The following is a 25,228-nucleotide window of genomic DNA, read 5'->3' on the forward strand; positions in this document are numbered from 1 at the left end:
AATAAAAAACATAAAATATTCCCTTTTGCTATTTTGGAAATTAAGATTCATATGAAACGTCTGTAAAACTTTTACTTCTGTAGAATCTTCTAAGATTTTTGTAGATTAATTGGAGCAGTAGAAAAAGTAGTATTTTCCCAGGTGACTATTAATAACCATTAATGGCCTTGAGTCCTGCAGTGATGTGCTAAAATATGATTCTAGATCTGCTAGTTTCCCCTAACCTTTTTTCCCACATCATGAATGTTCTCATTTCTGGCTTACACATTCAATTTTTGCTTTGTTACTTTTATGTTCAGCTGTTGGTAATTTTGCAAACATCCAAAAAAGGAAAAAAATGAGAATTTTTTGACATTGAATCTTTATAGACTCATACTTTATGATGTTCTCTTGACCTCTGAAAATACTTTAATCAACGTCACCTGGGAAGGAAAAAGTTACATTCCATCTGTTTTGTAGAGCAAGTTAAGGAGTTATTTTAGTATCCTTACTGCAAGAAAAGCTTAAATTGGAAAAAAGTCATATATATTTATCACTACCAGGAATTCTGACTTAAGGATTTGTCTTCCAACCAGGTGTTAGGACTCCAAAGGGATATAAGGAGGCAAATTGCTTAATCCTCATGTTCTCACAGCTGCTAACCTTTACATTCACCGCCCTAAGAGAGCGAGTTTCTCACACTGAGCCTCTCAGTTACTCGCCCTGGTCGCCATCTTGCCGGTAACCCCTCAGAGTGATTCCTGCTAGGGAGGAGGCAGACGCGATACCGATAGCTCTGAGGTGCTCTGCCCTGGAGAGATCCTGGACCAGAATGCTAACATCAACATTCTGGTAAAGATCCTCCTCTGCCTGGAGAGGCAACACCATTTGGGGAAAGAATATGTATGTTGTCAGGGAGACGGACCTGGGTTCAAACACAACTACTTACTACGAAGTAGTTCTGGGTAAGTCATTGAACTTCTCTCAGTTTCATTTTTTTCATCTATAAAATAGAAAAATAATCATTCAGGAGTGTTGTGAAGACTATAAATTATTTGTGAAGACTATAAATTATTATGATAAGACTAACATAAACCCTAGCACAGAGTAGGTATGTTTTATAATTTTTGTTAGTTGCTATTATAACAAACTGAGTGGTTTTAGATAATATACCTAACTTTCTGAGCTTTGTTTCAGTTGCTAATAATGAATGGACTAAATCACTGGTAAAGTTTTGGTCAGCTCTAAGATTTTAGCGCTTAGATTAAAAAACCTTAGTCTAAGTAATAGTCCTGTGCTTTCGTTTTCTGTTTTGTTTGTTTATTGGAGGATGCAGTGTCAGTAAAATTGCAGAGGTAGATTGTTTTAGCAGAGCTGTCAGTAACTGAAAAGAAGTAACCATACTACTGCCTGTCGCAACTAAGAAGTGTTTTCTTGGAAAGGATAACTCCCCAAACTGATTAAGAAACCAAAGAAGCAAAAGCTAAGACAGTGACACAGCACTCTTGGCGCACACACAAGTGTCTTCCATAGTCACCATCTTTTAGTCCTAAAGGGGGGATTCCCTTTCAGTGCAATTGGCTGAATAGTGTTGTCAGGTGACTCTTATTAGAGTTTCACAGCTGTGGCCTCCAAAGGAGAAGGTGAATCTTCGCAAGATACAGCTGAAAGGGTTTGGCATCCTTAGATTTCACTTTTCTTGTCTCTGTCTTACAAAGCAATTTTTAGCAAGAATGTGGCAAGAATTTTGACCTGTCCTACTAAATATAGATCAAAATAAGACCTTGCCACTGTTTCATTTATTTTAACTGATGGTAGTTTTATCTTAACAAGTTCAGGCCAAACTTTAATCATCAGTTTCTTATTCTGACATTTCTTGCTTGCTTTTTATTTCACTGGGGAAAATTAATTTAAAATTTTTTTGAATAAAATTTATTTACAATGATTCAGATATGAAAATTATATGCTTATAAATGCAATTTATATTCCTCTATATTATTAACACCCCTTACAAGTTTTACCCCTTAATTTTTACATTTGTTTAGAAAGCAAGAGCAAATGCACAATTTTCTCTCATCCTTGCAACCCTTAGAACTTCGGCTGTCCTTTTCTCTTCGTCATAAAAATATTTAAGCATGCTCTATTCATTTTTATGGAAGTGGGATGAAATACAAAATAATAGATATTCTACTGTTTATTACAGGGAAGGATAAATATTACCTAATGACAAAAAATGAGTGAATATTTATTTAAGTGCCACAAGGAAGGTGATGGTGGATTCACTGAAGAAAAATTGGAGGTTGAAAATAACTGAAGGAACTATATAAGGAATTAATTAAGCTGAAAAATAATTAGTGAAAATGGGCAAGGTAAACTAACAGGAAGAAGAGATACAGTGTCAGCCATTGAAGCCAGCTCAGTTCTCCTCATCTCTGGCAGAATTAGCAAGAGACTGAGCGGAAAGAGCAAAATAGCCTCCTGCGGTGAATACAAGGTAGTCCCAAAATGCAGATGAGGGATATGATAGTTACGCAGGGGTAGGTAGTAGTATTAGCGCCCTTTTACACATAAGAAAACTGAACCTCTGAGAGTTTTAAGTAACCTTCCCAAAGTGCCTCAGACGGTAAATAGCACCAAGATTTGAACCCAGGAAGTCTGGCTCAAGAACCTGAGCTATGAAACACTGCACTCTACCGCCTCTCAAAACGTAGGGAATTTTATCTGTTCTTCTACAGCGGAAAGTACACACAAGCCCCTGATTTGTTGCTTCTATAATGTCCTTTATTTACTTATTTTTTTCTTTTTATAATGTCCTTTAAATAGTAAACAGACAAAAAGAAAGGCCATGTATCATGGAAGGAGCCATTGGCTACCTAACTCATTAAGGTTTAAATGAGTTAAAATATGTAAAGCAGTTCCTGTGTCCCCAAAACTTGGTCTCTTCTACCCATACCACCACCACCATCTTTCTTTATTGTGAGCTGCCCTGTCAGGCCCTACTGCCCCTACTCTTCCTAAGGCCATATCTGGCCAAGGAAGGCAACATTTTTGTCTCTCTCCGTGAATATCCTAGAGGCTAAGCATTTTCTTTGACCATCATTCTTAATAAATTGCTATTTGTTTTTATTTTGGTGTGTCTAGTCCCAGACTCTATACAAATAGAAAACTCCCGGGAGTTAAGGTCCCTAGAAGCCTTAGATTTCTTTTTCACGTCCAATGTTGTCATAATTTAGAAGCATGATGAATGAATGAATGGGTGAGAGCCAAGGGAGAGACCCAGGAAGTCTGAAATAGTTGTGGGTCACATTTAAGATGCATTTTTCTCTTCTGTTTAAAACTATTTCTTACTTAGTTCTTTCTCTGGAAATGGTTTTATCACTGGGAAGTATTTGGCTTTAAATAGTCAAGATTAATCCAGATTTTTCATTAAAATAATAGGAATCTCAGAATCACTTTATTTTCCTCCAAGGTGCAAAATTTAGCAGAACTTGAGTAAGCTTCAAAGGGGAATTTTTAAAGAAATTGGCCTAGTGGGTACCAATTTCTTAATAAATGTTATGCTACCACTGAAACAATTCTCCATGAGTTTATACCAGAAAAGCCTTGTTTGATAACAGATGCCTATTTCACCTGTTTTAAGATAAAGATAACATCTTTTCAAAGTTCTATTTTTTCTATCGGATTCAACTATAATGTTTCCATGGTCTTCCTGATCTCACCAAACAATAGATAAACTGTCTCCAAATTTATCATTTCTTGGAAATACAATAAAAGAAACTCAATATTCTTATATAAAGCACAACAATTTTTTTCAAAGGTATTGCACAGTGCACTGAGACCAAAATCTAACTTTAAAAAATTTATTCTTAATTATTTCTAGAAGGGTTCCCCAAAATAGCGTATGGCCCTTTTGTCATGGGTCAAAAGTATACCCTGTCCCAGATTTATGGCAAGAGGCTTGTTGATGAGAAGTGGTCTTAGAAAGATAGCTGACAATAGGAGGATAAATTAGAGGGTTATCTGGGACAGATACTAGATAATGTTTAGACTTTATAATTTCCTTTACTTTTAGGAATGCGTCTCAAAACCAAGGACTACAATCAAATCCTAGTTTCCTAACTACCCATATACTATTTCCTTAAACATTTTACTTTCTCTGGACACAACACTCTGTCACATACTGATCCCGTCTGAAGTGCTATGCTGTGAGCGCCAGCATTTAGTCACATTCTGGTTTGGATTGTTCCATTTTCATTATTTTGCTTTTGTTTTCACTAGTCATGTCTCACCAACCAAACAGCTGCTCAGGGTGAGAGCTGACTCTCACCATCCCTCGTGTACTCCATGATCAGGGTCAATAGATCTGTGCGTGTAGGAAATGACTCCCCAGAATTTGCTGGGAGTTTGCTGGGCAGGTCTCCCAGTCAACACAATAAAGTCCCTCTTTGCCTGGGGTAGAAATCTCTAGGAGAAAAAAAATGATGTAACTGGCTTACAGCGTTGACTCTACCCTATTTCTCAGGCCTGGTTATGGTTTACACCTGCCGTTCTGGCTTAATTATTAATGGTGCTCCCATTTCTCTCAAGAGTGTCCCAGTTTAGTTGAAAAATTATGTGCATAATACACACGTGGGAGAAAGCCTTGAATTCTTAGCATCGTCCCCCAGTCTTTCATCACCTGATTCCAAGCTAATAGCTCAGCCTTTTCTCTGCCACTGGGGGTACTCCTCAAGGAGAAGAGGTTTGCCACTGGTTGGCCTGATGCATTTCATGAACGAGGCTGAGTGCATAGTAGCCGCTCACCGAATGCTGGAGTGGAAGTTCTCACCAACCCACGAGCTGATGCTTTAATGTCATTGGGCACCTACAACATGCTGGGCCAAGGGCTTTACAGAGACGGTCATTGATTCCTCACAGCAACCCCTTGATGCAACTACAATTAGCATCCTCTTCTTCCCAATGAAGACAGTAAATCCCTGAGAAGTGAAGGAGTCTGCAGGTGGCAGGCTGGCTCTAAAGCCCGTGCATTTGACTACCATGCCATAGTGCTTTCCCCATGGTGTCTAAGTGTTATGTGACCTTTGAACCCTATGTACAAACTCGTCTCCTGGGAATTATTCCTGACCCCTCAACCCCCGCATGGTAACGCTGACTGAGCATTTAAAAAGAAAGAAAACACTTTGCCGATTTGAAGGCTCTGGTTTACCACCTAATAGTTAACATGATCTAGCTTTATTATTTGAAAGGAAAATATCCAAAGTCCCAACTTTTCAGTCATATTTCCTGTAGAGATAACATTAAAAACCTGATGCGTTCACTGGAAAATGTGTGTGTGTGCAGGCTCTCCATCAAGAAGAGCAAGCCCTTGCCAAACATTAAACAAGTTCACAGACAACACCCTACATTAAACTTCTCTGTGGGGTGCACATATAAAACACAGGCAAGGAAAAAACTACGACAATGAGGTCAACAGTTTTAATGTCTAACAGGTCTCTAAGCTAGGAAAGGATGGGTACTGGCTGTGGCAGCAAGTCGTAGGAGAAAGAGTTCAAGTATTGATTTCCAGGGTCAGGGAGAGAATTTGTCAGCGCTTGCAAGTGAGGCAGGGTTAGCTAGGGACAGTGGCTGAGTGAGAAGCTCCAGACTGAAAGCCAGGATGACAGGAAATGAGGAATTACCTGGTCCATCTGGGTTGTGGTCAGGATGCGGGGAGGGATTGGGGATGGAGGGGCAGGTCGGGTGTGGCTTCCTGGGCATGTGACCAGTGCACTCAGAGGAGCCCTGCAGTGAAGTTTAATGCTTTGCTGTCTTGGAAATTTTAGTAAGCTTACCTTTCAGTTTTATCTCATCAGTGAGGTGGGATGGGACAACGGTGTGTGTGCTGAGGGCTTGGCGCCTGGGCTCTTGTCTTTGTCTGCCACTCCCTCCCTTAATTTGCTTCTCAACTCCCTGGTCCCCCACCCGCTGCTGTAGGCCTTCCTCTTCCCACCTCCACTTAGCAACTACTACTGCCCTCCACCTTCCACAGGGACTTGGGTGTGGATGCAGGGAGGGTCTGGTGGGCACCTCTCCGCTTGGTGACATCTGGCAGGATGTGGTGGCAGCAGTCCCCACACTGGCTGGCAGTGACACAGTGCGTTAGCTTCTTTCAGGTAGCTCTGTCCCAGGACTGAGGTTACAATCCCTTGGGGTCTGTGGGTTCTGATGGCGGGCCTTTGGGTAAGGGAGACTGGCTTTTTTTTGCCCTGGGGGCTAAGGTGTGGGGTAAGGTGCTTTGATGCTGAGGCTGCCTCTGGTGGGAAAGGGTCCCACACAGTCAGGAGGGAGGGGATGGGGGGAGGTGAGGGTTTGTACGCCTCTGCAGGGCACAACATGAAATATCCAGTAAATACCATGACAGGTCAAGACAGAGTCCATGAAAGAGAGAAAATGTTTTATATTTTGGTGTCTTTAATGTTTCTTTTAAAATAGCAGATCCGTCGTTTGATTTTTGCATTGATTGGGGTCATAAACTTACGTAGTAAGCGCCAGGCAAAGTGTGTATTTTCAGTAGCTTCGCCTCCCCAGCTCTCACCAAAACTATAGGAAAACTCTCAGGAAAAGTTTTCAGCAATGTCTTCCACATTGAAATCTGTCGTTGAAATGCTCCTCTGTTTGGAAAAAGGGTGCATCTTTCCTTCCAGACAGCAAACTGAAGGGTGAAGGAGTGTGGCGGAGCTTTCGGGGGTCCACCGTACAGTGTTTAGGAAAAGCCCCTTTGAACCTCTTCCTTCCACCTCCACCTTTTCCACGTCCTCTCTTCTCATCAAAGCTGGGTTGTCATCTCTTATTTAGAGGCTTCACTCTGCAGCACAGAGATGAGGGGCTGCTTCTTACTGCTGCCATCTGTTCTGAACATACATACCAACATGAGCTTCGTGTCAGCTCCCTTCTGTGGTCTATGACTGAACATTCTAGAATCCCACCAATGGCAGATGCTCCTAGTCATTTTTGCATTAGCAGTTGCTCTGCGGTCCAAGGTGGCTGCGCCTTTTATGGATTGCTTAACCTTCACCATTGTCCCACCCTGCTTGGGCGCCAGGGCCCTCAGGCTGCCTCTTAAGGGCTGAGAGAAGCCAGAACTGTCTCGGAGCCCCAGGGCATAGCAGAATGCTTTGTCAAAATGGGCATTTGTTCATTTTCCAAGTGATTTTGTAACGTTTAACAGAAATAAGGCCTGAACAGTGATTAGTAGGATTTCCTTTAAAATTTGGCTTAAATTCCTTTTCAGGTGAAAGGTAAGGATTATCCTTACACACAAAACCACATACTATTTATAAGAAAGAACTTCAAAGGAAAAAAATATCAGTTCTACAGATAGGCTCCTCAAAGACGAATTCAGTGGTTGAAGTTTACCTGCTTTTCAAAAGATTATTTGCTGTTGCTGACAGCTGTTTCCCAGGCCTATATTTATTTTTCTTTTCTTTCTGCAAAGCATCAAACTTCCTCCATCTTTACTCCAGCCCCAGGCAATAAAGGGGTAGAGAAAAAGATTCATTCTTTCTTTCAGAAAATGTTTCTTGTGCAATTACTGTGTTTCTAGGTTTAAAGGTACAGAAATGAACAAAATATGAACTGAATCTGGGCCAGATCCCACGTGATCCTCAGCCCACATCTTCCTACAGAGGCTTAGAAATACTCTAAAAGGTGGAGGACTTCTATCTGTGATGATTCATGATGCTGTAGACGTTCATTTTTATGTACAGCTAAGGGCAAGGTACTAGTAATCTACTTAGTGATTTATTAAAAATTGCTAAACTTCTGTATTCATAAATTCAGTAAGCATAGTAAATTTAGAGCAGAACTGGCACTACTTACAACTACTGTCTTCTATTTGGACTTCTGGCTTCCATGAGGCTTTGCAAAGCTATGACTTAGCAGGATTTCCCCAATTTTCCAGAAAAATGCCCCATTAGTGTTTTTTCCAAAAGGGACACTGAACGTCCTGAAAGGATGTCAGTGATATTCCTGAGTTGGTCAAGACTATCAAGGGCCACTGTTAGAGCTTGTTAATATGTAATTACTTTAGGGTTACTTAATTATCACAGATGTGTTTTGTGGTGAGCTTTGTTAATACTACCTTTTGACAGGATACATCTGTTGCCTCAGTGATATTTGAGCTTCTCATTTTCTAGTAACCAGGCTTCAGAATGGATGTGGACTTCGGTTCAAATACAAATCATTTGGGCTTCCCTGGTGGCGCAGTGGTTGAGAGTCCGCCTGCCGATGCAGGGGACACAGGTTTGTGCTCCGGTCCGGGAAGATCCCACATGCCGCGGGGCGGCTGGGCCTGTGAGCCATGGCCGCTGAGCCTGCGCTCCTGTGCTCCGCAACGGGAGAGGCCACGGCAGTGGGAGGCCCGTGTACCGCAAATACAAATCATTTGTACCCCATTGCTGAAAGCAGTTTGCTGCTGTGGTGTCAATTTGTTATCCTGACTTTGTCACCGGAATGTGAGGATGGGGGTGGGCACAGGGAGCAAGGTTGGTTACAGGACTGAAATTTACAACTGCTTAGAGTAGCCTTTCAAGCGATGAGTAGAGGAGTAGCATTTTATGGTCTTTTTACCCTCCAACCCCCTCACCAGACTGCACCCCTCTCTCAGCGAGACTGCTCTCTTCCAGCCCTCCTTCATGGACCAGCAGGCGAGGGAACAGTGTCTGAAGCACGGGCAAGGCAGCTGAGACAGAACTGCAGCAACAAGGGCCCCCCTGAAGCTCTGTTTGCTTACCCGTAGAGTGGCCGCACTTAAGATTGTGCTTTTTAAGAACTGAATAGTCCGTGAGTGGGACTCTCTGCCTGGGCTTAAAACAGAAGGAGGCTTTTCAAGGGTAATTTTCAAACAGACATTACTCAGTGTTGATGAAATAAGGCACAGGAGCTGTCTGCCAGATGTTAAAAGATAAAGGGAATACTTAAATTTGGATTGTACCCCTCAGGTCAGATTACAGCTAAGTGTGGCATGTGGATGCTTGCAGATGCAGAGAAAAACTAATAATTTTCTGTATGGAGATTTCCATGACCATAGATTCTTTTTTCAGGTTTTGTGGATGATGTTGTGCTTAATAGGAGTCTTGTGATATGCCACATTGATTTCCAATAAAATAGTTACCTTAGCTTATCAAATCCTAAAGTACCTTTAACTATAAGTCATACCACTATTTTATATAAATCTAAGAAAGAATAAAGCTGCTGATTAATGACACTGCTTTTGCATCCCTGGGGCTTGTGAGGGAGCTTCCTTTGACTCATTGATACATAAATTTTTTTTAACATCTTTATTGGAGTATAATTGCTTTACAATGGTGTGTTAGTTTCTGCTTTATAACAAAGTGAATCAGCTATACACATACATATATCCCCATATCTCCTCCCTCTTGCATCTCCCTCCCACCCTCCCTATCCCACCCCTCTAGGTGGTCACAAAGCACCCAGCTGATCTCCCTGTGCTGTGCGGCCTCTTCCCATTAGCTATCAATTTTACATTTGGTAGTGTATATATGTCCATGCCACTCTCTCACTTCATCCCAGCTTACCCTTCCCCCTCCCCATGTCCTCAAGTCCATTCTCTACATCTGCGTCTTTATTCCTGTCCTGCCCCTAGGCTCTTGAGAACCTTTTTTTTTTTTTTTAGATTCCATATATATGTGTTAGCATATGGTATTTATTTTTCTTTCTGACTTCCTTCACTCTGTATGACAGTCTCTAGGTCAAGCCACCTCACTACAAATAACTCAATTTCGTTTCTTTTTATGGCTAATATCCCATTGTATATATGTGCCACATCTTCTTTATCCATTCATCTGTTGACGGATGCTTAGATTGCTTCCATGTCCTGCTATTGTAAATAGAGCTGCAGTGAACATTGTGGTACATGACTCTTTTTGAATTATGCTTTTTTCAGGGTATATGCCCAGTAATGGGATTGCTGGGTCATATGATAGTTCTATTTTTAGTTTTTTAAGGAACCTCCATACTATTCTCCATAGTGGTTGTATCAATTTACATTCCCACCAACAGTGCAAGAGGGTTCTTTTTTCTCCATACCCTCTCCAGCATTTATTGTTTGTACTTTTTTTTTTTTTTTTTTTGCGGTACGTGGGCCTCTCACTGTTGTGGCCTCTCCCGTTGGGGAGCACAGGCTCTGGACGCGCAGGCTCAGCGGCCATGGCTCACGGGCCTAGCTGCTCCGTGGCATGTGGGATCTTCCCGGACCGGAGCACAAACCTGTGTCCCCTGCATTGGCAGGCAGACTCTCAACCACTGCGCCACCAGGGAAGCCCTGTTTGTAGATTTTTCGATGATGACCATTCTGACTGGTGTGAGCTGATACCTCACAGTAGTTATGATTTACATTTCTCTAATGATTAAATATGTTGAGCATCCTTTCATGTGTTTGTTGGCAATCTGTATATCTTCTTTGGAGAAATGTCTATTTAGGTCTTCTGTCCAAGGGTTGGGTTGGGTTGTTTGGTTTTTTTGATATTGAGCTACATGAGCTGCTTGTGAACTTTGGAGATTAATCCTTTGTCAGCTGCTTCGTTTGCAAATATTTTCTCCCATTCTGAGGGTTGTCTTTTTGTCTCGTTTATGGTTTCCTTTACTGTTCAAAAGCTTTTAAGTTTCATTAGGTCCCATTTATTTTTGTTTTTATTTCCATTTCTCTAGGAGGTAGGTCAAAAAGGATCTTACTGTGATTTATGTCATAGAGTGTTCTGCCTACGTTTTCCTCTAAGAGTTTTATAATGTCTGGCCTTCCATTTAGGTCTTTAATCCATTTTGAGTTTATTTTTGTGTATGGTGTTAGGGAGTGTTCTAATTTCATTCTTTTACATGTACCTGTCCAGTTTTCCCAGCACCACTTATTGAAGAGTTTTTTCTCCATTGTATATTCTTGCCTCCACTATCAAAAATAAGGTGACCATATGTGTGTGGGTTTATCACTGGGCTTTCTATCCTGTTCCATTGATCTATATTTCTGTTTTTGTGCCAGTACCATACTGTCTTGATTATTTTAGCTTTGTAGTATAGTCTGAAGTCTGGGAGCCTGATTCCTCCAGCTCCGTTTTTCTTTCTCAAGATTGCTTTGGCTATTTCGAGTCTTTTGTGTTTCCATACAACTTGTGAGATTGTTTGTTCTAGTTCTGTGAAAAATGCCATTGGTAGTTTGATAGGGATTGCATTGAATCTGTAGACTGCTTTGGGTAGTATAGTCGTTTTCACAATGTTGATGCTTCCAATTCAAGAACATAGTATATCTCTCCATCTGTTTGTATCATCTTTAGTTTCTTTCATCAGTGTCTTATAGTTTTCTGCATACAGGTCTTTCGTCTCCTTAGGTAGGTTTATTCCTAGGTATTTTATTCTTTTTGTTGCAATGGTAAATGGGAGTGTTTCCTTAATTTCTCTTTCAGATTTTTCATCATTACTATATAGGAATGCAAGATATTAATGTGCATTAATTTTGTATCCTGCTACTTTACCAAATTCATTGATCAGCTCTAGTAATTTTCTGGTAACATCTTTAGGATTCTCTATGTTTAGTATCATGTCATCTGCAAACAGTGACAGCTTTACTTCTTCGTTTTCTATTTGGATTCCTATTTATTTCTTTTTGCTATGGCTAAAACTTCCAAAACTATATTGAATAATAGTGGTGAGAGTGGACAACCTTGTCTTGTTCCTGACCTTAGAGGAAATGTTTTCAATTTTTCACCATTGAGAATGATGTTTGCTGTGGGTTTGTCATATATGACCTTTATTATGTTGAGGTAAGTTCCCTCTATGCCTACTTTCTGGAGGGTGTTTATCATAAATGGGTGTTGAATTTTGTCGAAAGGTTTCTCTGCATCTATTGAGATGATCATATGGTTTTTATCCTTCAATTTGTTAATATGGTTTATCACATTGATTGATTTGCATATATTGAAGAATCCTTGCATTCCTGGGATAAACCCCACTTGATCATGGTGTATGAGCCTTTTAATGTGTTGTTGGATTCTGTTTGCTAGTATTTTGTTGAGGATTTTTGCATCTATGTTCATCAGTGATATTGGCCTGTAGTTTTCTTTCTTTCTGACATCATTGTCTGGTTTTGGTATCAGGGTGATGGTAACCTCGTAGAATGAGTTTGGAAGTGTTCCTCCCTCTACTATATTTTGGAAGAGTTTGAGAAGGATAAGTGTTTCTTAACTCTTCTGTAAATGTTTGATAGAATTCACCTGTGAAGCCATGTGGTCCTGAGCTTTTGTTTGTTGGAAGATTTTTAATCACAGTTTCAATTTCGGTGCTTGTGATTGGTCCGTTTATATTTTCTATTTCTCCTGATTCAGTCTTGGAAGGTTGTGCTTTTCTAAGAATTTGTCCATTTCTTCCAGGTTGTCCATTTTATTGGCATATAGTTGCTTGTAGTAATCTCTCATGATCCTTTGTATTTCTGCAGTGTCACTTGTTAATTCTCCTTTTTCATTTCTAATTCTGTTGATATCAGTCTTCTTTTTTTTCTTGATGAATCTGGCTCATGATTCATCAATTTTGTTTATCTTCTCGAAGAACCAGCTTTTAGTTTTATTGATCTTTGCTATCGTTTCCTTCATTTCTCTTTCATTTATTTCTGATCTGATCTTTATGATTTCTTTCCTTTGCTAACTTTGGGGTTATTTTGTTCTTCTTTCTCTAATTGCTTTAGGTGTAAGGTTAGGTTGTTTATTTGAGATGTTTCTTGTTTCTTGAGGTAGGATTGTATTGCTATAAACTTCCCTCTTAGAACTGCCTTTGCTGCATCCCATATGTTTTGGGTCATTGTATTTTCATTGTCATTTGTTTCTAGGTATTTTTTGGTTTTCTCTTTGATTTCTTCACTGATCTCTTGGTTATTTAATAGTGTATTGTTTAGCCTCCATGTGTTTGTACTTTTTTTTTTTTTTTACTGATTTTTTTCTGTAATTGATATCTAGTCTCGTAGCATTGTGGTCAGAAAAGATACTTGATACAATTTCAACTTTCTTAAATTACCAAGGCTTGATTTGTGACCCAAGATATGATCTATCCTGGAGAAGATTCCATGAGCACTTGAGAAGAAAGTGTATTCTGTGGTTTTTGGATGGAATGTCCTGTAAATATCAATTAAGTCCATCTTGTTTAATGTATCATTTAAACCTTCTGTTTCCTTATTTATTTTCATTTTGGATGATCTGTCCATGGGTGAAAGTGGGGTGTTAAAGTCCCCTACTATTATTTTGTTAGTGTCGATTTCCCCTTTTATGGCTGTTAATAGCCTTATGTATTGAGGTGCTCCGATGTTGGGTGCATAAAGATTTACAATTGTTATATCTTCTTCTTGGATTGATCCCTTGATCATTATGTAGTGTCCTTCTTTGTCTCTTGTAGTAGTCTTTATTTTAAAGTCTATTTTGTCTGACGTGAGAATTGCTACTCAGCTTTCTTTTGATTTGCATTTGCATCAAATATCTTTTTCCATCCCCTCACTTTCAGTCTGTATGTGTTGCTAGGTCTGAAGTGGGTCTGTTGTAGACAGCACATACACAGGTCTTGTTTTTGTATCCATTCAGCCAGTCTCTGTCTTTTGGTTGGAGCAGTTAATCCACTTACATTTAACGTAGTTATCAATATGTATGTTCCTATTACCATTTTCTTAATTGTTTTGGGTTTGTTATTATAGATCTTTTCCTTCTCTTGTGTTCCCTGCCTAGAAAAGTTCCTTTAGCATTTGTTGTAAAGCTGGTTTTGTGGTGCTGGTTTCTCTTAGCTTTTGCTTGTCTATAAAAGTTTTACTTTCTCCGTCGAATCTGAAGGAGATTCTTGCTGGGTGGAGCCATCTTGGTTTTAGGTTTTTCCCTTTCATCACTTTAAATATGTCTTGCCACTCCCTTCTGGCTTGCAGAGTTTCTGCTGAAAGATCAGCTGTTAACCTTATCGGGATTCTGTTGTATGTTATTTGTTGTTTTTCCCTTGCTGCTTTTAATATTTTTTCTTTGTATTTAATTTTTGACTGCTTGATTAACATGTGTCTTGACATGTTTCTCCTTGGATTTATCCTCTATGGTACTGTCTGCACTTCCTGGAGTTGATTAACTATTTCCTTTCCCATATTTGGGAAGTTTTTAACTCTGATCTCTTCAAATATTTTCTCAGTCTCTTTCTTTTTCTCCTCTTCTTCTGGAACCCCTACAATTCAAATGTTCGTGCATTTAATGTTGTCCCAGAGGTCTCTGAGACTGTCCTCAATTCTTTTCATTCTTTTTTCTTTATTCTGCTCTGCAATAGTTATTTCCACTATTTTATCTTCCAGGTCACTTATCCGTTCTTCTGCCTCAGTTATTCTGCTATTGATTACTTCTAGAGAATTTTTAATTTAATTTATTGTGTTGTTTATCATTGTTTGTTTGCTCTTTAGTTCTTGGTCGTTGTTAAATGTTTCTTGCATTTTGTCTATTCTATTTCCAAGATTTTGGATCATCTTTACTATCATTATTCTGAATTCTTTTTCAGGTAGACTGCCTATTTCCTCTTCATTTGTTTGGTCTGAGGGGTTTTTACCTTGCTCCTTCATCTGCTGTGTGTTTCTCTGTCTTCTCATTTTGCTTAACTTACTGTGTTTGGGGTCTCCTTTTCGCAGGCTGCAGGTTCGTAATTCCAATTGTTTTTGGTGTCCTCCCCCAGTGGGTACGGTTGGTTCAGTTGGTTGTGTAGGCTTCCTGATGGTGGGGACTAGTGCCTGTGTTCTGGTGGATGAGTCTGGATGTTGTCTTTCTGATGGGCAGGACCATGTCCGATGGTGTGTTTTGGGGTGTCTGTGACCTTATTATGATTTTAGGCAGCCTCTCTGCTAATGGGTGGGGTTGTGTTCCTGTCTTGCTAGTTGTTTGGTATAGGATGTCCAGTCCTGTCGCTTGCTGTTTGTTGAGTGGAGCTGGGTCTTAGCATTGAGATGGAGATCTCTGGGAGAGCTCTCACCGACTGCTATTACATGGGGCCAGGAGGTCTCTGGTGGACCGGTTTCCTCAACTCAACTCTCCCACCTCAGAGGCACAGGCCTGACACCTGGCCAGAACACCAAAACCCTGTCAGCCACATGGTTTTCAGGATGTCAGAGGTCTTCTGCCAGCATTCAGTATGTGTTCTGTAGGAGTTGTTCCACATGTAGATGTATTTCTGATGTATTTGTGGGGAGGAAGGTGATCTCCACGTCTTACTCCTCTGCCATCTTGAAGCCATCTCCCGATACATAAATTTTATATTATCTATTTTTTGTAAAAACAGATGATTTTATTTTTAATAAATTCTTTGTTAGAATAGCTTTATGTTTAAGAAAAGTTGCAAGTATAAGACAGAATTTCTGTGTACTTGACATTCAATTTCTCCTGTTCACATCTTAGGTTAATATGGTACATTTGTCACAACTAAGGAACCAGTATTGATACATTATTAGCTAAAGTCCACAATTGATTTGATTTCCTCCATTTTAATCTAAGATCTTGTTCCATTCCAAAGTCCCATGCAGGACACCACATCACACCTAGTCATGTCCCCTTAGGCTCCTGTAGACTCAATCTCCCAGACTTTCCTTGGTTTTGATGACCTTAATGGTTTGGAGGAGTCGTGGTTAGGTATTTTGTAGAATGTCTTTCAGTTTAGTTTTGTCTGATGTTTCTTCTCATGTTTAGACTGGGGTTTTGGGGAGGAAGAGGTGTATTACTTTAAAAAAAATATTAAAAGGAAAGTAAGCAAAAGAAAAATTACTGCTAAATATTCTTCACCTTGAGAATCCAACTCTCATGCCTCACCCTTCAACTCAGAGCTATCGGTAGCCTTGTTTTTCTACCACATCACTCTGTGCCAGCATGAACAGTGGTTAGGCCATGTTTTAGAAACACTGCTCCCCTGGGTTTCCTTCTAAATCACTGACCCTCTTCAGCCAGTTATTTTATTTATTTATTTTTTTTGCGGTACGTGGGCCTCTCACTGTTGTGGCCTCTCCCGTTGCGGAGCACAGGCTCCGGACGCGCAGGCTCAGCAGCCATGGCTCACGGGCCTAGCCACTCTGCAGCATGTGGGATCTTCCCGGACTGGGGCACGAACCCGTGTCCTCTGCATTGGCAGGCAGACTCTCAACCACTGTGCCACCAGGGAAGCCCTTCAGCCAGTTTTGAAGCTGTTCCTTTCTTGACCTTACTGGAAGGTGTCAGGCAGTGGCAGCAAAGACCAAACTGCCCCTGGCCAATGTACCATGCCACTGACTGTTAAATGTATTTGAAAGATTTCAAAAGCTGGGGAAAAAGTATGTCTTAGAACCAATGAAGTATGGTATTCTGAACTTTTAATATGCCATTTCCTATAAAACAGCTTTATATTGAATATTGTCAAATTACCATTTGAGGTTCAGACATAAATATGTTGATGTTATGTCTCCAGATCAAATTAAAACCAGTCAACTTCCACCTGCTAGATTCATGAAAAGTTGAATATCTTTTCCCTAAGACTCTTTCACTGCCCCCATAGTTTTCAAAATCCCAAGGAGCTGGTACAGTCCCAATGGAGGCCCATCCAACTTCTGCATGCTGTATGGCTTAATTGCATTCAAGACCACCTCGCCTGCACTAAGCCCTGTTGTCGGCTGGTCCTCCACCACCGTATCAGGTGCCTGCTGGCCAAAATCCCTGCATGGGTGAGCACAGCTGCTCAGAGGAGACCCGTTCTGTGAACAAGCCTCTGGCTCAGTGCCCAGTGTTCTCCTTGGCAGGTTTCCAGGGCGGCAGCTCAAGGGTCTTACTCTCCAGCCCATCCTAAGACTCCGTCTACCTCCGGAGAGCAAGAGGAGATTCCAGCCTCCACTGGGGACCCAGAGGGAGTTGTCTCCCTCCTGTTTGGGGATGAACCGAGGATTAAGCCTCAGTGTTGTTGTTGTTGTTTGCGGTAGGCGGGCCTCTCACTGTTGTGGCCTCTCCCGTTGCGGAGCACAGGCTCCGGACGTGCAGGCTCAGCAGCCATGGCTCATGGGCCCAGCCGCTCCGTGGCACGTGGGATCTTCCCGGACCGGGGCACGAACCGGTGTCCCCTGCATCGGCAGGCGGACTCTCAACCACTGCGCCGCCAGGGAAGCCCCCTCAGTGTTGTTTTTAAACATCCAAATCACGATAGAAACAGTCTGGCCTCCTTTTTTTAAATCAAAAATAAACCTAACTACTGACAAAAGGTGTTTATGGACTGTCTTTAACAGGCTCAAAGTTACTTGGAAATTGATTTTGATTTTGAAACTTCTCTCTGGGCCTTGAACAGTGTCTGGGATGATGTCCACCTTCCCTGATTGAGTCCAGAGGGTCCCAGATCTTTAAAGCAAAACGGTGAGAGCAGAGTGGTGCCTGGCCCTCTCCTGCTAGAGTAAAGCCTACACACCCTCCACAGATCTGGTCTCTGACAGGATGTTTGCAAGCCAGCTGTCTTTAGCTTATGGAGAAGGCGGCTCTCTGTATATTGTGATTTCAGGGACAGAAGAAAGGAATTAGGAAGGGTGCTAGGCCAAAAGATTCTCCCCATTGGTTACTTGATACCATGTATATATTTAGTAGAGGACATATGTTTGTCTTTTATGTAATTAAAATAGAACAGATCATGAGTAGGGGTAGTGTATTAATATGAATTCACTCATGCTAAGTTGTAAATAGTTGCTTTTGTGATCCTCTCTAAGAACAAATGAAAATAAGATTGATGAGGATTACCACATCTGGTAAAGAGATAGTCAAAGAGGGAAAAGGACATGGAAGCTTAAATCTGGGGCCTTCATAAGCAAGTTTGTTCTAACTCACAATTCTGGTAAGCTTGGCTTTAGGTGTAAATATTCCAGTAATGCTTCCAATCCACTGCCTCGGTTTATATATTCCTACATCATTGGAGTAAAAGAATATGTAATATAATTGGTTACATCATTCTTTGTTTATTTTCCTAATCCATGTCTCAGGCACTCAATAAAAATGCTGAAGCAGGTTACAAAATAAAATCCTAGTGTAACATTTAAAAATATTTAGTAATAAAAGGGACAGAATAATGAGAGTTCAATATTCTGATAAAGCCAGGGAGTTACTGAACAGAAATGTATGTTTAGGGTCCTGCATGTTTAAAAAACGTGGTTCAGATATTTTACAGTAGGTTTTATCATATTGAGGAAGTATTCCATTAAATCCTTATTAATTAAGAATTGATGTTGAATTTTGTCAAATGCCTTTTCAGCACTTGTGGAAATCGGTGCTTTTTTTTCTCTTTACGTTCCTGGAATAAACTGCACTTAGCTGTAATGTACTATTATGTGCTGCCAGATTCAGCTTGTCAATATATTTTACAGGATTTTTTGCATTGATATTTGTGAGCAAGTATTGTTAAAGAAAAATTATTCAGTGACACTTGTTAAAGATGGTAAGGAAGACTTTATTCAAGGGGGAGGGGGTTCTTGTGATAGATATAGGGAAAATTGCAGTGTTGTCTTGTAGTGAGGGAGAGAAATTGGGCTCAACTCCAAATATAACAAGGAAAAGTGGGAATTATAGCTAAGGAGCAGAGTAGGAGTGAATGGATGGAAAATTACTAAAAGGAAACATCAGGGGTCAGGGAGGATTCTGGCGAAACTGACCTAACAGGGTTCTTGATGTAGATAGGCCAGGGTGATCAGATATCATCTGTGAGATGGAGGGTGATGAGGAACTTGATTGGATACCAAGTGTAATCAAGTATGGAAGATGGTGGATTCTGGCTCAACTGTCTCAGGATTCCTGCTCTAATTGGACAATGCAGAAATGAACACAGAAGCCCAAATGTCAGAGCCTAGTTGAGCAAGAGCTCAGAAGAGCCTGATGAGAGTTTGGTCAAGAGAGAGAATCTTTGTCAGGGTGGGGTGTAATTTTCTTTTTTAGTGAATTTTTTGCAATTTGAAATATTTGCTTGCTTTAAAAAGAAAAACGGTTTTGGGCTTCCCTGGTGGCGCGGTGGTTGAGAGTCTGCCTGCTAATGCAGGGCACACGGGTTCGAGCCCTGGTCTGGGAGGATCCCACATGCCGCAGAGCAACTGGGCCCGTGAGCCACAACTACTGAGCCTGCACATCTGGAGCCTGTGCTCCACAACAAGAGAGGCCGCCATAGTGAGAGGCCCGCGCACCGCAATGAAGAGTGGCCCCCGCTCGCCACAACTAGAGAAAGCCCTCCCACAGAAACGAAGACGCACACAGCAAAAATAAATTAATTAATTAATAAACTCCTACCACCAACATCTTCTTTAAAAAAACAAAACAAAAACGGTTTTGAACAATTTTCTTTTTAAAATATGTCCTCAGGGCTCTTAGGACACAAAATTCTGCTTTTAAGAAATCATCATTATGATTGCTAACATTAAATTAGCACTTTCTGCGAATAATCATTACTAAAACCCCTATGGGCCCAGGTACTATGAGTTTTCAATTTTGCATGTGAGGAACTAGGTGCACTGATGTTAAGTATTTTTCCTTGTACCAGCAACTAGCTGAGCAGGATTTGAGTGCAGGCTCCAGGGTCCATGCTCTTACCCAGAAATTTAGTCTCTGATGAAACCAAACTGCTAAAAAGATGACAGGGGTAAAGTACATTATTTTGTTTGTTCGGGTCCCTTACCTGATTTCCTTTAGGATCATCCTGGCTTATTTTGTTTCTTTTGTGGAAACTCGCATGGCAGGAAAAGGAGAAAAAACCTCACTACGACACCATCCTGAAGTAGTGTGGCTTGCAATGCAAATGTCCCCTAACAAAAATGTGAGAATTAGGATTTTTTGAGCAGAGCGAGTATGGGAAGATTGTTTGTGTTACCAAAAAATCTAGGACTTTATGAAGAATTTCAATAGTAGATTTCCTTAAACAGGAAGCTGTCTGTATCCTCCACCACAGGGCATTCAAAATATGAAGCAAATTAGATTTAATTAGTCTGCAACATTGTCAGGAATGGAAAAAGTGTCAAGGTAACTGCATTCTATACATTTTCTTAAAATTTCTTAATAATACACATTCTCTAAAAAGTAGTTGATTTTGGCATGTGTTGCCAAAATTTCTGATCAGGCTACAGTGTATATAGTTCCAGACTGCTACAAATCCACAAAGAATTTCATAGTGCAGAACAGAAATAGAAATCTTGTTTTTCAGTTGGTCTATTTTTCCACGTCTGTGTTCCCAACTGAACATAAAGACTACTGAAATGCGTGAATTTGGAAGTTTTTAATGAGAGTGAGAGCCAGCATATGCACCCAAGTCCCGACATCTGTTCCAATTTGTAATTGGCTGTAACAGCCTATGCTCTACGCAGAACAACTGTGATCATAACAAAAATTACGTTTAAATTGCTCATGTAACCATATGTCTCAGATCATGGCACTGTCTTTAGCTTCTATGTGTGTTATTTTTCTAGCATTGCAGGCCTTTTTTTTAAAAAAAAAAAACCACTGAGGTATAGTTGAATTAACGTGTATCAAGGAAGGAAATAAAAGGCTAACTCTACTCTGCCACAATGAGAACAATTTAAGAAAAATGGGATTTAGCTTTGTTTTCTAGAAGTGAGTTCCAGAGACTTATTAAAAGGGCTTTTTGGGGACAAGATTAAGAGCTACATAATTTGCAGGGCCAAGTGCAAAATAAAAACACAGGGTCCATGGCTCAAAAACCAGGAAAAAATGTCATTAAATGTACTAAAATATAAAGTTTTTTCCAGTTTCTCAACTTGTCATGGTGCTCTTTTATTTGCTATTTAAGGTCATTTAAGTAAAGAAAAATGACGAGTAAATTATTAGTATTTCTTTATATTGTGCAGTGCTAGTTTTAAATGCAAATGTAAGATCCTTTAAGTCCTAAGCAGAATCACTAAAATGACACAATTTGTATTTTGTAGTTCATGCATACGTACTTTATTCTTGCCACACTAGTGGAAATGCACAGAACTCAACTTTTTGATGCTTGCTCATTCTACTAATACCCTCTGCCTTCCACTTACTCACGAGTGAGGGAGAACTGAAAACAAAAGGAAGCAGGGGTTTCTCTAGCTTTTCCTTTCCCTCTGTGTCCTAATTTTCAGTGTCAGTGTCTGGCTAATACAGGAAAGGAACATGAATAAGAAAGGACATGATAGGATTCTTTGGTTATTTTTGTTTCTTAAAATGCTGTTGCCTTCTTTCTGCATTTGAAGCAAGTTCTGGTTCAAATGGAAGTGTGACCTCACAGGGCTGTCAGTTTCCCTTCCACAGACCCTTACTCAGTGGTAGATGTAATACGCTTACCTTATTTGACCTTTGAGTCTTACTGGACTCCCACACGACATGGGCCCTTTGGAATGCTATGCTAATGGGTACCTAGAATGCTATACATGGATGGAAGGAAGTGCAGACATGCATTATTGTTCTCATCTGCTCTGCTCACACTCATGCTCCATTATCCCATTGGACAGCCCTTATAAAACATGAATTCAAAGATAAAAGTATTAAGAATTTCATGATGGTGACAGCAGGATATTAAACTAAGCGTGGGACCCTTCTGAACATGGGGCCCATGTGACTGTACATGCTGCCCATGAGGCTGACCCTGCCTCAGTGACCTCATCTACAAATTGGGATGAGAATAGTTCTTGTCAGGTAGGATTGCCATGAGGAGTAACTAAATTATGAATATAATGTATCCAGCACATAGGAAGTACTCAACACACAGTAGTTTCTTAATACCTATATTGCTCTATATCCCAAATAAAATCAGGAAATGGTTATTATATTGTTACTAGAGAACTTGATTTAAGTTGAGCTTTTCCTTATATAAGCTCCACTAAGCAAGATATGCTTTCAAATACATGAGAGTGAAACACAGCAAACGCTCCTTTATCTGTATTTTGGTTATTAGGCACCAATACGATCAATGAGCCAAAGCTCTGAGGTCAATTCAAGAGGTTACCTGGTTTATCTTTTGCAGTGGTAATTACTGCAGCAGGTTATAGCAAATAGGGCCTGGTGAGGTGTCCAGGAAAAAGACAAAGGCTTGAGTCATTAAACATGGTTGAAGGCCAGGTTGTCTCTGGCTGAGAATGAGGTCAGCCCCATAAAGCCTTGGGCTTCAAACACATGGAGGGGAGATATTTGAAAGAAAACAAAGACGTGAGCTCCGTCTGAGCAAGTAGGAGTGAACTGCGATTGACTACAGCATCCGGATGAAGTGTGGTGTAGAATGAGTTCCAGGATCCAGAGTTACTGAAGAAATATTATAGATAATACCCATCAATCAATTGATTAATCCAATAGAGCTGCTTATAAAATGCTATTTTATATGCCCAGAGTGTATTTGGCTTATTTATACACTGTGTATAGACCAACCATTCCTCTTTTTTTTTTTTTTGCGGTACATGGGCCTCTCACTGCTGTGGCCTCTCCCGTTGTGGAGCACAGGCTCTGGACGTGCAGGCTCAGTGGCCATGGCTCACGGGCCTAGCCGCTCCACGGCATGTGGGATCTTCCCGGACCAGCGCACAAACCCGTGTCCCCTGCATGCATCGGCAGGCGGACTCTCAACCACTGCGCCACCAGGGAAGCCCCAACCATTCCTCTTGAAAACATCAATTTTAAAAACTTTGATAAATTATCAGCCCCTGATTGAGTTAACACATATTGATTGTCTAAATATCATTTTATTTAAAAACTAAATATTTTAATTTTTATTTATTTTTTTTACTGTCCACATTTTAATTTTTATACTTTTAGGTTGCTAAAATTTATTGAAGTGTATTTGATTTACAATGTTGTGTTTAATTTCTGCTGTACAGTAAAGTCACTCAGTTATACATACACGTATTCTTGTTCATATTCTTTCCCATTATGTTTATCACAGGATATTGAATATAGTTCCCTGGGCTATACAGTAGGACCTTGTCATTACTATTCAATGTTTTGATGAATACAGACACCTGTGTACCTTAAAATTGTCAAGATACCAGCCCACAGATTTCCCTCATAAAACCTAAATCTTTTTAAAAGAGATTCTCTATTTTCCATTGGTATATTTTAGGTGAAAATTATACCAACTTAAATTGTGATTTTGTTTAAAAATTGTTCATGAAAATGATTGATTGGATGTGATAACAGACTGAAATGCAAACAGGATAAAAAAATAGGTAGGATGTTATGAATATTCAGATTCCCAAGAAAGTGAGCAATTTCAGATCATTCAACAGGTGAGACTCTTGTGTCCTGCACAAGTATGATTTTCCTTCTCTGACTTTGAAGTACCAGACTGACCCTCTGTGAGGAGTAGGATAACAAAAGAAATATGATCTGATTTTTAAAAAAGTCTCTTCGCAGAGAAAAGGACTGATGAAAATGTGGCATGAAATCTGTGTCTAGCATAATTCTTTTAAGACTTCTCCCTGACTCCTGTCCATGGGGTTTTGAAAATCTGGATTTAATTTTCATTTTAAAAACTTAATGGCCTGGACTATCCCGAGAAATTTGAACTTTCTGAATTCCTGGGCCCTCTCACCCACCCGTGCTGTGGTTACGATGACTAAAGCTGACTAAAGCTGGGAACACTGAGTCAGGAATGGGTTTGCTGTCATGAACTCTGTTCGCAAAGAATCTTACTGATAAATAATGTTACTGTTTCCAGATGCTGAGCCTAAATATCTGATAGTCGTGCGGCCCGCTCCTCCTCCCAGCCAAAAGAAGTCATGCTCAGGTATTTTTGTTGATTTTTTTTTTTTAATTAACTTTAAAGCATGCCTTTTCGTCTCTTTTCTACCCACAAAGACCACGTGGCTTGGGGATGTCTCAGGAATATAGGTTAGAAGATGTACCATGCCCAGCAGACCCCCGTCAACGCAACCCTGCTTGGGGAGTAGCATAGCTGATGGGAGAGGCTCTTGGGGTCTTTTCCAGCCTCACCACATACAAACTGCAGGGATTGAGGCAAATTATTGAACCTCTCTGTGCCTCCATTCTGACGTATGGTAGGGTCTGCGTGAGGATTAAATGAGTCCACAAATACGCAACACGTAGGACAGGCCTGGCCCAGAGCAAGTGCTCATTTAGAGTTAACTCCTGTTGGCCTGTCTCTATTTTGTAATGTGTGAACTAAAGCCCGCTCTTGTGCCTTTCAGATTTTTTAGGGCAAAATTTGATGTCTAACCTTTGCTGAAGGAAACTGTTGACATTTCAAAAGCATAACTCATTTACGTGTGTGTTAAATGGGTTGGAACTTGGATTTTATGTACACCTCTTCCTTCTAAATCTCTTGTATTTAGTCAAACATAGAAAATAGGACTTCTTTCATAAAACAGCAGTGCAACACCCATATTCCCAGGGCTAGGGAGACTTAAAACAGGAAAGTAGATACCATATGTATAAAAAAGTAGAAACATTTCTGCATGACTAAGGAAGATTAAAATCCTATGTTGTCCCGGGACTTCCCTGATGGGGCCGTTCTGCCCGCCAATGCAGGGGACATGGGTTCGATCCCTGGTCCAGGAAGATCCCACATGCTGTGGAGCAACTAAGCCCACGCACCACAACTACTGAGCCCACACATCCTAGAGCCCATGGGCCACAACTACTGAGCCCATGTGCCGCAACTACTGAAGCCCGTGTGCCTAGAGCCCATGCTCCGCAACAAGAGAAGCCACCACAATGAGAACACTGCATAGCACAACGAAGAGTAGCTCCCACTCGCCACAACTAGAGAAAGCCCGCATGCAGCAACGAAGACCCAACGCAGCCCCCCAAAAAAAATCCTATGTTGTCCCAATTTCACTGCTAAAATTTCTTCTCAGATCAAATAAGGAAGCCGTTGCTATTACGAAGGACTGATAGAACTATAAATATGCTTTTAACATCTGATGTCACATCTTACTACTCTAGATAAAGTTGATCATAGTACTTTTCTTTTCTTTTTCATGTTCTAATATGAACTGTTCTCAAAATAATTATTTCCTAATCATATTTGTCTTTTACAGTACTCTGGTTGCCACACAGAAAAAAGGATCTTTCTTAAAGGGATGAGAAGGGTTGGGGGAGCGTACAGATATTCACATACACTGAGCAAAGGCGCCCTTTGCAGCTCTGTATTCTATCTCCTAGGTGTATTAGCCATGCCTGGTTACCAGAAATCAGTTGCCACTATCCCCTCCCCTCCTTCTGTTGGTTTCCTTTTCTTTTTAGAG

At 40.5% G+C, this 25,228-nt stretch overlaps 1 protein-coding gene across 24 annotated transcripts in view; it reads left to right on the top strand.

Annotated features, from left to right (window-relative positions):
* The window catches only part of ABI3BP (ABI family member 3 binding protein), a 263,204-nt gene that overhangs the window by 68,233 nt on the left and 169,743 nt on the right, over positions 1-25,228 (top strand). For all 24 annotated transcript variants that reach the window (XM_049710006.1, XM_033433301.2, XM_049709993.1 and 21 more), the window contains exon 3: positions 23,680-23,748. In XM_049710006.1, the coding sequence (XP_049565963.1) occupies positions 23,680-23,748 (69 nt within the window). The remainder of the gene's footprint in view (positions 1-23,679; positions 23,749-25,228) is intronic.

The sequence above is a fragment of the Orcinus orca genome, chromosome 5, assembly GCF_937001465.1.
Source record: "Orcinus orca chromosome 5, mOrcOrc1.1, whole genome shotgun sequence".
NCBI lineage: Eukaryota > Metazoa > Chordata > Mammalia > Artiodactyla > Delphinidae > Orcinus > Orcinus orca.